The sequence below is a fragment of the Gopherus flavomarginatus genome, chromosome 14 (assembly GCF_025201925.1).
Source record: "Gopherus flavomarginatus isolate rGopFla2 chromosome 14, rGopFla2.mat.asm, whole genome shotgun sequence".
In the NCBI taxonomy this organism is placed as follows: Eukaryota; Metazoa; Chordata; order Testudines; family Testudinidae; genus Gopherus; species Gopherus flavomarginatus.
Window position 1 is genome coordinate 18,302,906 of NC_066630.1, and position 14,473 is coordinate 18,317,378.

At 40.2% G+C, this 14,473-nt stretch overlaps 1 protein-coding gene across 1 annotated transcript in view; it reads right to left on the reverse strand.

The window, feature by feature from the left end:
* Positions 1 to 12,224, reverse strand: part of TERB1 (telomere repeat binding bouquet formation protein 1) — a 61,225-nt gene extending 49,001 nt beyond the window's left edge. Inside the window, exons 1-8 of the mRNA XM_050922209.1 lie at positions 12,181 to 12,224; positions 10,173 to 10,237; positions 3,573 to 3,683; positions 3,176 to 3,304; positions 1,912 to 2,043; positions 1,215 to 1,293; positions 1,008 to 1,123; positions 725 to 847 (exon numbers count right to left, since the gene is read on the reverse strand). Coding sequence (XP_050778166.1) covers positions 725 to 847; positions 1,008 to 1,123; positions 1,215 to 1,293; positions 1,912 to 2,043; positions 3,176 to 3,304; positions 3,573 to 3,683; positions 10,173 to 10,237; positions 12,181 to 12,224 — 799 coding nt within the window. The remainder of the gene's footprint in view (positions 1 to 724; positions 848 to 1,007; positions 1,124 to 1,214; positions 1,294 to 1,911; positions 2,044 to 3,175; positions 3,305 to 3,572; positions 3,684 to 10,172; positions 10,238 to 12,180) is intronic.
* Positions 12,225 to 14,473: the final 2,249 nt, after the last annotated feature.

The following is a 14,473-nucleotide window of genomic DNA, read 5'->3' on the forward strand; positions in this document are numbered from 1 at the left end:
CAATATAAATGAGAAATATTTCTCACCATGTTTAAACTGAACTATATTTGAAAACAAAGAGCCTGATTCTTTGTTGCCCTGCACCTTGTTTAGTCACTTATCCAGCACAAAGTGGATGCAAAACACTACTACACTAATCTGGTAGCATTTTTACACCTATGCTGCACTCTTTGAGGAAAATGACTAAATAGAGTCTAGAGCAATAATTTCTTCAATGCAATGTTTTTAATTACAGTTGGTATTTCTAAGATTACTACTGACAGTAACCATCTTACTGAAAATTCCAGAGAGGTTTCATAAGAGAAATATACACACAGAAACATTCTCTCAAGCTGGATACCTCTAAGCAAAATGATTCATGACTAGCTGGCCCCCAGCACTCTACCTCCCCACTCCAGCAGAATGGTTCCATTGGAGCTGATCTACCAGAACCTGGATTATTTTTTCCTAGGAATCTCCATGAGACCAGTAGGGGGATGATGTGAATGCCTCCTCCTGCCTCCTGCTCACCCTACCTCTTTGCCCAGTGCAAACCCTGGACCTGTAAGTGTCCTCTGTGAGGTTTGGAGGAGAAGGGACAATGACACAGAGGCTTTCCATGCTTTCTGCAAAAAAGGTGGAAGATCAGTGAATGAACCTGGGGAGGTAGGGAAATTTAATTATTGTTTCCAATTAAATGTAGTTCCATGAAATCTAAATTGTTGACAGGATGTCATGTACTTACAATTATTAGCAACTGTAAGTCCAACAAATGAACAAATAGGACGAACTATCTCAGGCTTTATGCAACTTTGGAGCCAGTCTTTTGCATGTGGAAAAACTGAACAGCAAGTGTTTTGATTGTCTTCTGTAAAGATGTAAAACAAAAAAACAACAAAAATCTAAACATAATATATAGTTACGTTCATAGACATAACTAGAAAATGGAAGTCAGATGTCACTTTTTAAAAGTGTTCTTTTTATGTTAACTATCATCTTATGTTATACAATTATTTAATAATAGTTACCATTTTGAGGATTATTAACACATGCACACAGAGTACTACAGACTGAAGACCACAGCTGATAATACTGATTAATACTTTCATCTGACAAATTCATCTCAGATATTGAAAGAGTTGTTCTGTTAAGAAAAAAAGCAAACATAATGGCAAAGATGACTAAGGACCTAAATAGTCTGTTAAGATATAAAGTAACAGAAACTGTTTATTTACCTGAATAATTGTAGCAGAACACCAATGCAGCCTGTTTCTCTGATGTGAGTTTGCCCACTCTCTATAAATGACCATATGCCGGTATTGGGAGAGACAATACATAATTTTAAACAAAGTATTAATACTTGAAATGCCATTTAAATAGTTCAGTTTTACTTCAGCTCCCTTAGTAAGCCATGTACAAATGAACAATGTGTTATGTGCTTGCATCCTTAACTGTATAACAACAAAAAGTGCTAACTATGTTCTTCAATTTTTATAAACTACAAGACCTTCTAAATTAATTGTTACTTTGTGTTTTAAACCATACTTTGTACAGAGCCCAGAAGTATAGGTCCCTCTGGGTGCTATTGTAATACAAATAATAATTAATAATGATCAATTGTTATGTTTCAATTTCTCTACAAAATGTGAGAAACCCTCATTTTGCATTACGTTTTGCTAAAAACTACATGTAAGTTTCTTACACATTAAGATAAAGTAATTTCAATGTTTGATATACTTGTAACTGATTTTGAGATCACCTAAAAGTAATCTATGTCACAATTAATCTTTATATACTAATCGTACAAAATATTAATGAAATCTTGAAGTCATGATAAATGGTATGGGCTGATAACCACCAGTGTGTTTTAAAATGAGTTACACAGTATTAATAATTTAATGGTATTTTTACAAGTGAATGCAAAATACTTACTGTTATTTGAAACCAGTACTAATATAACATAAACAGACATTCTTTTCAAATTCACACTAGAATTCTTATTAGTTAAGAGGAAAATGAGGTCTTCAAACAATTCAGATGTACACAAAGTTTGTTGACAGTAAACTGAAACCAGAAAATGAATTATCAGTATATTAATTCCTATTAAGCCATTTACAATTTCTATTTATTTAGGCAATAAAGTCTACAAATTACAGACTGATAAAAAGATTCTGTCTAAAATATACAGACTGACCTTTGCTGAAAGGCTGTCAAGAGAAAAACAATTTTCAGGACTGAATCAGATATTAAAATTTAAATATTTCATACTATTACTTATTTGTAAGGCAAATTTCCTCTCCTCCCTTCCCCCAACCAACATATCTGAGAGCCAGGCTGAAAAGTCTTTTGACCCTTCTATATATGTGACTGACAGCAACGTTTCCCCTGATCAACAAGGTGACACATACACTAACCATAATTGGGTCATTTTACAGAACAAAGTATCAGGTCTACTTGAAAGCTCCCATTCTAATTTTCCTCTTCATGTCATGGCACTAATTCAGAAGTTCTGAGATATCTGTTTCAAGACATAGGACATTAGAAATTCATCTTACCTAGCAACAGTTTAACAGTTACTAGGCAGAATGTAGCTTCCAGACTCACTCTGAAGGATCAATTCTCAAATTCACTTGTCAGTAACTTTCAATGTAACTTGACAATGTAACCTGCAGGTCTTTGCCTAGATCCTCAGTTGTGACCAATATGTGCTGGGCGCCTCTGAGGGAAGAGGGCTGCAAAAGGGCTATTTGCTGCTTCCTGATCCTGGAGCCAGTTCTGAGGCATGATACCGAGCAATCTCAGACCATCATACCACTGGGGGACTGAAGAAGTGCACCATCCTGCTTTTGCCCACCCATACCCTCTACACCAGAGCCTGTAAGTGGGGCTGGTGACGTAGCACCAGCCACTCCACCCAAGGGATGCCCTCAAACCAGAGGAATTCTCAGATGTCCATTTAAGCTGGCTTTATGGCTCCTTTGAGCTTCCCAAATGGAGAAAGTATGGAACAGCTGAGTCAAGAATCTGGTCCCATTTGTCAGGCTGGGATCTGTTGTAACCTGATAAATAAATATATCTAAAACTACATTAAACCATTGGTTGACATGATAAATACAGGCAGAGGAGGAAATCTTAAATATTCAGAAACAATAAAATGCAGTGATATAGAACTTGGAAAAATAAAAGTATACATTACCATTACTCTCCATTACAACTGCTAATGTAAATAAGGCTGCTTCCTTTACTATGCAGTGCACACTTGACTTTGCAAGGTCACTTACAAACATCAAACCACCAATCTCTCGGAAATAATCACTTGCATCACCTGTTGCATATGCAGACACAATGAACAGAAAGGGAAATTTATCTTCGGTACTAATTTGGGAATCCAAAAACAATCAGAGCAGTATGGAATACATAACATTTCCAAGATTTTATACCTTTACAGAGTCTTATGACTCCTAGACATTATTTAAAATGTGACAATGTTTAATATGTATTATGAAAAAAAATTCTAGTATTCCCATATCAAATATCCCAGATAAGAAACAACAAATGCCCCAGTCAAAATGTCATGGTAGAATACTTCTTACTGTTTTGTTGGCAGATTAAATAAATAGTGATCAAGGCCTCTTTTTGAGAAGCAGGGCTGTCCATTTGGTATTTAAGACATTCAAGCAGTAAATTCAGATCTGTCTTCATCTCTGAGGAAAACAAACAACAGTTTTAGAAGGATTTCACAGGAAACGTATATTTTCCTTTGAATGCACCCTTTTAAATTGATGATTCATTTTTGTGTTAAGACTCATAAAAATGTGGGACCATCTTCTATTTTGAAGAGAAAAAAAAACAATCTGAAATTGAATCTTTTCCCCCCCCACCTAGCAATAAAAGTTATGCACAGCCCAAAAATGTGTCTCTAAGTAGTTTTTGTTACTAGATGATTATTTTATTTGCTAATGGAACAATCCCCTTTTCATATTCACCTTATTGCCTTCAGTAACAATGTTGTTCTCTAGCTGCAAAATTAATTTAAACAGAGATTATGAAATAAAGAAAGAGATACAGGTTGAAATCCCCATTGAAACCCCACTGAAGTAAATTTGTGTTCTGTCATTGACTGCAACAGGGCCAAGATTTTATCCACAGAATGTGATCTCTACTAGCAGAATTTAATCCTGGATCAGGACCAGAACAAATTTTGATTTATCAAGGAATACCGGATTCCTTCCTACCCCCTTTTTTTTTTTTTTTAAGATCTTCCACTGTTTGTAACACTATTTTAGAAGATTAAAATACAGATGATTTGCCAAGCAATTCTGCCTTTGTTTATAGTGTTTTAAATTAGAGATGAAATTAATGTGGCTATTTTTATCTAACACTAATAAAAACAATCACTTTACACAGTAGCTGACTTTATCACTTTGTTTCTGCATATTTCCAGGAATATTACAATTAAATGTCACTGCAGAACCAGCCTTTAGACAAAAGAACTATGTATTTGTTGGCCCTCCCCAAATTAATGGTATCTGTATTAATTATTATTATTTTTCCATGATTGATGATAATGGAGGCTCCCATCAAATTCAACAGATGAGCTACAGTCATTTATTGTGGGTCCTGAGATGAGTCCAAAGACCAATTTCAGACATGCTGCCCCATCTGCAAATGCCACCGGTAAAAACAATTGCAGATGAAAGTGCATGGCTTTTAGCTTTACACATCACACGCCTTTCCTTCACTGCATCAATCTGTGAGCTCTCGAAGTCTTTCAGTACAAGGTGGCAGAGCTGCTGCTATCAGATCTTATTGTGGGCTAAGAACTCCCAAATGTTGAGGTCAACATTACATGACTGTAGGTGAGCCTTCAGAGTGTTTTTGTAACATTTTCTTGGTCTGCCCCTAAAACAAGTTCAAGTCTGCAATTCTCTGTAGAAGATGGCCTTCGGTATTCTGCTGTCAGACATATGGACCACATGACCACACCATCTCAAACTGCATTCTCACTATAAAAGCCTCAATGTTTTTGATGTTGCAGCACTCAAGGACTTCAATGTTTGGAACCAAGTCTTGCCATTAAAATTTCTACTATCCGCCACACAGTCATTGTAGGTGGAACTGGTCCATGCATTTTATAGGGCAACAACATAGTCTAAATAATGCAGCCGTAGAGCAGTGAAGTGATAACAATGGTGCAATAAACATCAATTTTTGTTTGCAGTCTGACATCTTGTTCATTCCAGAGATGATGTTGAAGTTTTCTGAAGGCATTACTAGCTGTCCCAATGCACTTCAAAATGTCATCGTAATCAATCACCGCATCTCATGAAACAACACTGCCTAGGTAGGAAAACTGTCAATGACCTTGACAGGTACATCATCAATTAAAACAACTGGCGTAGTTGCAATACTTCCTGGTCGAGGCTGAACCATGATTTCTGTCTTCTTTAGGCTGATTGTTAAGCCAAAACATTTTGCTGCATGTGCAAAGCAGTCAGTGAAAATTGAATGTCCCTAAGGTTATGGGCCAATAAAACACAGCCATTAGTGAATTGTTATCCATGAATAACTGTCTTCATAACTTTTGTATTTGAATGCAGGAGATGCAGATTCAAGACACCTCCATCTATGTGGTACTTCATATAAATGCCATAACCAATGTCTCTGAATGCATCTATTAAAACAGCTGCAAACATGATGCTAAATAATGTCAGAGCAAAAAAACAGCCTTGTTTTACACCATTGGTGACAACATAAGTAGCTGAGAAACAGCCTTGGTCAAGAACACAAACCTGCATTCCTGCATGAAAAAATTTAATAATGTTGACAAACTTATCAGAGCAATCGAACTTGTGGAGAACTGGGCACTGGCCATCTTAATTTATAGAGTCAAAGGCCTTAGTAAGATCAACAAATCCTATATATAGGTCTTGATTCTGTTCATGACATTTCTCCTGAATTTGCCAGAGTACAAAGATCCCATCTGAAGTATCACACCCAGGACAGATGCAACATTGGATTTCAGGCAATATCTTCTTTGCTAGTTGATAATCAGCCAGTTTAGTATGACTCAGGTGAGTATCTTTTTTGCAGTGGCAAGGAACGAGATGCCATGATGGTTATCACAAGATGCACGAATGCCTTGCTTTAATAAAGATGAATAATACTAGCATCTTTAAGTTCCTGTGGCAGTTTCCTGTTCCAAAAACTTTTGGTAGAGGCCAGTGAGCTTCCTGACAAGTCATGGCCCTCACATCTGAAGATCTCTGCAAGAACCATCTGGACTTGTTGCCTTGTTGTTTGACATTTGCTTGACAGCTTTCCATACTTCAGACATGTTCAGTGGAATTACAAGTTGGTCATGAATTGAAAGTTATTCAGTATCATCAGCAGCTGACGCTGATGTGGTGGATGGGAAGTTCAGAACCTTATTAAAGTGTTCAGCTCATCTTTTGAGAATTTGTCCACAATAAGTCAGTAGCAGTGACTCATCTGCATTCCAGACAGGGATGGTACCATTAGATAGCAGGTCATACATGGCCTTCAGCTAATCAACAAAATATTTGAATTTTTTTGATCTGCTGCTGATTGAGGCTGCTCAGCTGTCATTTCCCACCAGCTATTTTTCCTGTGGTGAAGCTTAGCTTGCACATTGCACTTTGTACAGGTATAAGAACTTTTTAATAGATGAGTTTTTATAATTTATCCATAATGTGTGAAGACCATACATGGATGTCAGGAGTTTCTTTATCTCAGCATCATTTTCATCAAACCAGTCCTGATGCTTCGTCTTTATAAAGCCAAGGACATCTTTAGAATTCATCAAACATTATTTCCTTAAAAGATGACCAGGAAGACTCAGTGTTCACTACGTCTGCCTGAGAAAGCATATAAAGAACTTCATCAAATTCTTTAACAAGCCTTGCACATGTGAGCTCAGATTTCAATGCTTTGAGCATGGGTATTGCAGATTGACAACACTGGTGCTGTTTTAATTGCACGATAAGTGTCATTTTGCATCTCGTACAGATGATCAGACCACATGCATGCTCCCTACAGTGCATGGGTGATTTTGATATCCCAGTGGTCACATTGGCATATGACATAGTCAATAAAATGCCAATGACCAGAGTGGAAATGCATTCATGTTGTTTTGTGCTTTGTTGAAATATATGTTTGTGATGACTAGCTGGTTCTGCATGCACGTTGTGAAGAACAGTGCACCATTTAAGTGCTCTTTCCCTACACGACGTTTACCAATTACTTTTGGCCACGCTTTGTGACTGTGACCAACTCTGGCATTAAAGTCACCTAGAATGATTAAATTTGTTGTGCTGACAAACTGATTTTGGTTTTGGGACCGATCTTATTTAACCTTTTTATTACTGACCTTGGCACAAAGAGCGGGAATGTGCTAATAAAGTTTGCGGATGACACGAAGCTGGGGGGTATTGCTAACACGGAGAAGGACAGGGATACTATTCAGGAAGATCTGAACCACCTTGTAAACTGGAGTAATAGAAATAGGATGAAATACAATAGTGAAAAGTGCAAGGTCATGCATTTAGGAATTAATAATAAGAATTTTGGATATACGTTGGGGGCGCATCAGTTGGAAGCGACGGAGGAGGAGAAGGACCTTGGGGTACTGGTTGATAGCAGGATGACTATGAGTCGCCATTGTGATACGGCTGTTAAAAAAGCAAATGCGATTTTGGGATGCATCAGGCGGGGTATTTCCTGCAAGGATAAGGATGTGTTAGTACCGTTATATAAGGCGTTGGTGAGACCCCATCTGGAATACTGTGTGCAGTTCTGGTGTCCCATGTTCAAGAAGGATGAATTCAAACTGGAACAGGTTCAGAGACGGGCTACAAGGATGATCCGAGGAATGGAAAAACTGCCTTATGAAAGGAGACTCAAAGAGCTTGGCTTGTTTAGCCTGGCCAAAAGAAGGCTGAGGGGGGATATGCTCACTCTATATAAATATATCAAGGGGGTTAACGTTAGGGAGGGAGAGGAATTATTTAAGTTTAGTACTAATGTAGACACGAGGACGAATGGGTATAAACTGGATATTAGGAAGTTTAGACTTGAAATTAGACGAAGGTTTCTGACCATTAGGGGAGTGAAGTTCTGGAATAGCCTTCTGAGGGAAGTAGTAGGGGCAAAAGACTTTCCTGGCTTTAAGACAAAGCTTGATAAGTATATGAAGGGGATGTTACGATAGGATCGTTAATTTGGGCAATTGATCTTGAATTACCACCAGACAGGTCTGCTCAATGGTCTGCGGGGAGATGTTGGATGCGATGGGTACTGAGTTGCTGCAGAGAATTCCTTCTTGGGTGCTAGCTGGTGACTCTTGCCCACATGCTCAGGGTGTAGCTGATCGCCATATTTGGGGTCGGGAAGGAATTTTCCTCCAGGGCGGATTGGCAGGTGCCCTGGAGGTTTTTCGCCTTCCCCTGCAGCGTGGGGCACGGGTCGCTTGCTGGTGGTTTCTCTGCAGCTTGAGGTCTTCAAACCATTTTTGAGGATTTCAATAACTCGGTCCTGGGATAGGGGTTGTTATAAAATTGGATGGGTGGGGTTCTGTGGCCTGCCTTGTGCAGGAGGTCAGACTAGATGATCAGATTGGTCCCTTCTGACCTATGAGTCTATGAGGCTATGATTTTATGGCCTTGTCGAAGTCTTTGTAGAATTTTTCTTTGACATTGTCAGAACATGTCATCATGGGTACATATGCACTGATGACTGTTACATGACATACAGGTGTCAAGTGAGGCAAAGGGCTATGTGGAGATCATTTATTCCTTCTGGTACACAATCAAGAGTGTGTGCAATAGATGTCCAAATAGCAAAGCCTATCCCTGATAGTGACCTCTCTTCCACGAACATGCCTATCCAGTACAATGTGTATCCAGCGTCAAACTCTTCAAGATTGTTATTACCTGGAAGACATGTTTCACCCAGTGCAGCTACATCAATGTTATATTTGATATCTTTTCAAACGAGTGCAGTATGCCTTTAGAGCCCACCAGCATCATCAGAAAGAGTGTAGACATTTTTGGATGCAGAGTTCAGTATTTTTTGTGTGATGTTGCTTTTTACCACACAAACTGGATGACCAGATAGTTGCAGTACACTAGCATGTTGATAATGGAGTGAATGACGTTTAGGGATCTTTTCTTCCCCCTTCTTTGGATTGGGGAGTGAAGCACTATTCTTAAAGAGGGCTGCTCTTCAGTCAGTAACAAGTTTGTGACTAGGAACCCCAGCAGCATCCTCTGCCTGTCTGTCACCACATACCCATCACCACAGGAGTTTCAAAGAACAGAATTTAGAGGACTGTCCTCATTAGATATCCAATGCTGGGTCTAAAATCTTGATCATGACAATGCACTATATAAATAAAACCTTCAGGGACAAATCAGGAGAAGCTGGGTGTTTGGTATATCAAATTCTCATTTAGGGCTCAATCCTGCCAGGTGCTGAGTGCCCTTACTCTTGCTGAAGACAATTGGAGTTCAGGACACTCACCACCAACCAGGACATAACCGCAATAATTAAGAGACCAATCCAACTAACACTGGGAGTTGGATCACATCCTAAGGACAGATGAATTGTTGAGAAGATATGGTCAGATTTAGGCACTTAAAGATGCAGATAGGTGCCTAGTGAAATTTTAAAAATGCCTACACATCTAACTCTGATAAGAGTTAAATGCCTATGTGCTTTCAAAAATTCCACTAAGCACCTATCTGCATCTTTAGATGCCTAAATACCTTTGAAAATCTGACCCTTAGAGTCTTGAGTGTGCTACCAAGGTGACTTTATTAACAATTATTTTACCACTTCTGTTAATAGTAGCTACTGAATTTCTCTTAAAACTCACAATGCTTTGGTGATTTCAAGGAATATAAATTGTTAAATGAAAATAGAGATAAATGTGGAAACAACAATTATCAAAAATGTGATTTCATATTGACACAATTTAGTGTTTGAAATTATGCCATTAGCTTTGTCTAGTATCTTCATCACAACATATAATCCAAATATATGAATACAGTAGCAAGCCACAAGCAAATTCACCCAACAGTCACCTATCCCCATGGTAACCCCAGCTACCATCAGAGTCTGGTAAAACAGTGAAAAATAGATTCAGATATGACAAGTGATCCTAGAGATCTTACCACATTGTGTGTTCTGTACTTCTATATTTTCCATTTTCGATTGTATTCTTATTTTTATCCTGCAACTGTAAGAAAAGGCACTTTCTCAACAGTTCAGATCAGCAATGTTCACAAAAAGTGTATCACAGTATAAGTCCATCATGCCAACTTTCTTACAACATTCTCCCTCCTCTTCTGGTTATTTGATTTTTAAACTACATGCCATATGAGATATATCCAAATCAGTGTGATCATGAATGAAAAAGATTCCCTTCGGAAAGGTATCATTATAAGATAATATACTACTGCAATTACAAGGTTTTTTATCCAGTTTCATTTTGTAGACAAAGTAATTTGGTTTTACCATTATGATGCATGTAAAGATAAAAACTCCTAACCTCACATATTTTTAATCTTGATTATGTTATTCATCTCAAAAAATCTGCCACACTTTCTCCCCTTACGTCTGGCTGCCCACTTACTTCAACTGCTTGCTGATGATATGGAACCACTGGCCAATTTAAAAACTAGTAGTTCAAGTTTTCAAAGGAAATCTATGACCTTCTAGCTCCTGCTGTTACCACTAATGAGGAGCAACCAATCCTTGCATTGCATACACTTCTGACCATTTAAAAACCAGTATGGATGAAAACCAAAGACACTTGATCGAACATGGACTGCAGAGGCAACTCCTTCAATTAAGATTTTAATATTTAATTGATTGGTAAAATTAGCATATTTTACATAAAATCAGAAAAATTCACAATTTCAACTCTAAAAATAAACATAAGGGCCCAGATCCTTTGGTATGACAGAGCAGCATTCAGAGTGAGACTTAGGAATGGGGAGCACAAAGGTAGCTTAAAGCCACAGTCCCCAAATGCTTGGTCTGGTCTGCATCAGTCCAGACACTTGCAAGCAAATTAGAGCAGATTGAGAGGTGCTGTAAATTACACTGACTATCCGCAGCTCCCAAGAGATTGATCCAGTAACTGAGAATTCCGGGAGTATAGACGTAACCCAACTGCATTTCCTTTTCCCTGGACATGCCGAATGTGCCAAGGTCAACAAAGGTAGGCCTCAAGCCACTATCATATCTTTAAGCCCCTTGAAGATTCTCCAGCTCAATATGGGAATTTCAAGGGGGTTGGTTAAGCTAATTTTATGATCACTTAGTGGCATCAGAGTAGTGCCTTTGAGAAATATCACAATGCTATCATAAAAGAGGACAGTTCTTGCTTTCACTAAGAATTCTTGATTTTACCTTTCCCTCATTTCCTCACTGCTTCACAGAATGGCTCATGTACAAGGACCTTCCCAGTCCCCCTCAAATCTGTCAATCACACAAATGACTTGAGAGGGAAAGGTTGAGTTTTTTAAGCAGGAAGGACTCTTCCTCCATTCTCATCCTATTTTTACTATTAAACACTCACTCACTCTCTCTCTCTCCTGATCCTCTGCCAACAACAGAAAACTCTGTAGCCTCCCAGTCTCCCTCTGCTTCCCACAGAGGCCACATTGCGAGGCTGACAAAATACTACATCAGCTTCCTATTTATTTATTTAGCAAAGGACTGACCTTTCTCACCTTGGAGCTTCAAATATCATTTTCAGTTCAGCTGAAGTAATTTTTTTTAAATGTATGATTACAAACATGATTTTTTTTGTAATGTGCCTTGCTAGTTTTGAATACTTTTAAGATCAGAGTCTACTTGACTACTTTTTAAATGGACTTTTTTCTGAGACCGTACATCAAATATTTTATAAACCTCCCATTGTAATGTATCAGTAGATCTGCTTCATTATAGTATCACAGACAAGAGAGCCAAGCTGAGTAAGTCACCAAACTGCAGCAGAGAACTTTTGTGAAGCCTGTAAGTTTGATATGGGGTAGAAGATGAAAATATTCTCTCTCCTCCATCAGCTAAGACTATCCAACCCAAATAATAGATTCCCAAATACAGGCCTATTTGTATTTTTGTACAGCAATAAGGAAACACTTGGCTTATAATATTCAGAAATGTACCTACAAAAATGAGGTCTGGGGAATGCTTTTCAAAGTGGATGAGAACATTCCAGACACTCAATGACCAATTTCAGGCTATTGTATGAGCTGTGTGACTCAATCATTCTGCTGTAACATCAAAGGAAAAATTCAAAAATTATCTCTGGCTGCTAATTAAGCCTTTTTTTAAAAATGCAAGTTTTTAAAATCCTAGGGATAGATTGTCAGCTGGTGTAAACTATCACAGCTTCATTGAAATCATGACAGTTTACAGCAGCTGAGGATCTGACCTTTATATTTCCAAATATACCAGCCCGTTTATCATTCATTGGTAACACCTTGATGAACTTACAACACTTAGAATGGTCATCATTTCTGATCTCCTAGTGTGCCATCTATGTGTTCATTCCATCTCTCTCCCCACAATGGCTCACATATGTTAATGATTTCAATGTGTGGGGTGGGAAACAATTAATTGCAGGAATCAGGCACCAAAAAAACCAAACTCTTGGTCCACTCTACCCCACCTCAAACAGACATTAGGGCTTTCAGAGTCCCACACTAGAGAGAGATCAGGCTTCAACTCAAGTACTTTCCCCCATCCATTCTGCTAAGAGGCCATGATCACTCAGAGGTTGCTTGAGCTTTCAGGGCACCCCGTCCCCTGTACAATCAAAAGGCCTACATGAACATAAGAACAGCCATACTGGGTCAGAACAATCGTCCATCTAGCCCAGTATCTTGTCTTTTGACAGTGGCCACTGTCAGGTGTTCCAGAGGAATGAACAGGTAATCAAATTATCCATCCCATTGCCCATTCCCAGCTTCTGGCAAACAAAGGCTATAGACACTTCAGAGCATGGTTTTGCATCCCTGTCCATCCTGGCTAATAGCCATTAATGGCCTTATCCTTCATGAACTTATCTAGTTCTTTTTTGAACCCTGTTATACCCTTGGCCTTCACAATATCCTCAGGCAAAGAGTATGCATTGTGTGAAGAAATACTTCCTTTTAAACCTGTTTATTAATTTAATTTGGTGGCCCTCTAGTTCTTGTGTTTACTCCTTCTCATAAAACTTCCTTATTTAACTTTCTCTAAACCAGTCATGATTTTATAGACCTCTCTCATATCCCCCGTTAAGTTGTCTCTTTTTTCGAGCTGAAAAATCCCACTCTTATTAATCTAGGGTGACCAGACAGCAAATGTGAAAAATTGGATTGGGGGTAATAGGAGCCTATGTAAGAAAAAAGACCCAAAAATCGGGACTGTCCCTATAAAATCAGGACTTCTGGTCACCCTATATTAATCTCTACTCACACCCCTAATCATTTTTGTTGCCTTTTTCTGTATCTGCTCAGGCAATAGGGACTTTTGGGCAACATCACCTTCCCAGATTCAGTGTGTGGGTGTGGGGAGACGGGGGGAGCAGCACACCAGGCAGCAGGCCCTAGAGCCAGGCACACTGGCCCCATCTCTCAGCTAACAGGCTGAAGACCAGAATGACCCCTCTGCCCCTTCCCAAAGTTACTGCTTGTCTCTGGGCTTGTCCTAGCGGGCACCAGCCTCCAAGGGTATGGGTACACTGCAGTCTGACACCCACGGTGGGCCGTGTCAGCGGGTCCGGGCTCATGGGGCTGGGACTAAGAGGCTGTTTCGCTGCCGTATAGACTTTGCAGCGAGCTCTGTGACCCTCCCATCTCGCAGGGTCCTAGAGCTCAGCGCCGCAGCACGAGCCTGCACAGCTACACACGCCAACGAAACAGCACCAGGGCCAGCAGCGGACGTCCAACAGCTCTGCTCTGCCGGCACGGGCACCAGCGCCCACGAACCGCAGGGTGTTGTCTGCTTCCCGCCCAGCCGGCGGAACCAGCCTGTGTGGAGAAGGGGCCGGGTCCTGGCGCTGAGCGCGGCACCGCAGATCAGGCCGCTCGCCCCGCGTCGGGCTAAGGGCGTCACCGGCCGCTTGTCGGAGCCGATGCTCTTGCAGCTGCACGGCGCGCAGCGGCAGCGAAGGCCTGTCAAAAGGCAGCTCCCTCCGCCGTTGGAGGGCTTCAGTCACCTCACGGAAGACAGGCGAAAGTAACCACTTTTCAGTCAGGGACATACCAGCCCGCACCCTGTCCCTCCGCGGGGAGAACCCGCGCGGCCTGAGGCGATGCACGCTCGCTCCTGCAGGGCGCCTCAGCCCCGCCCCTGCTGGGGCGACCCGCTCGTCTCTCGCCTCAGGCTGCTCTCACAGTTACGCTGTTGCTGGAGAGCAGCGCGTGTAGCGCCCTGCAATGGGCTCAGCCCTGTGCCCTGCTCCAAGCTGAAATGG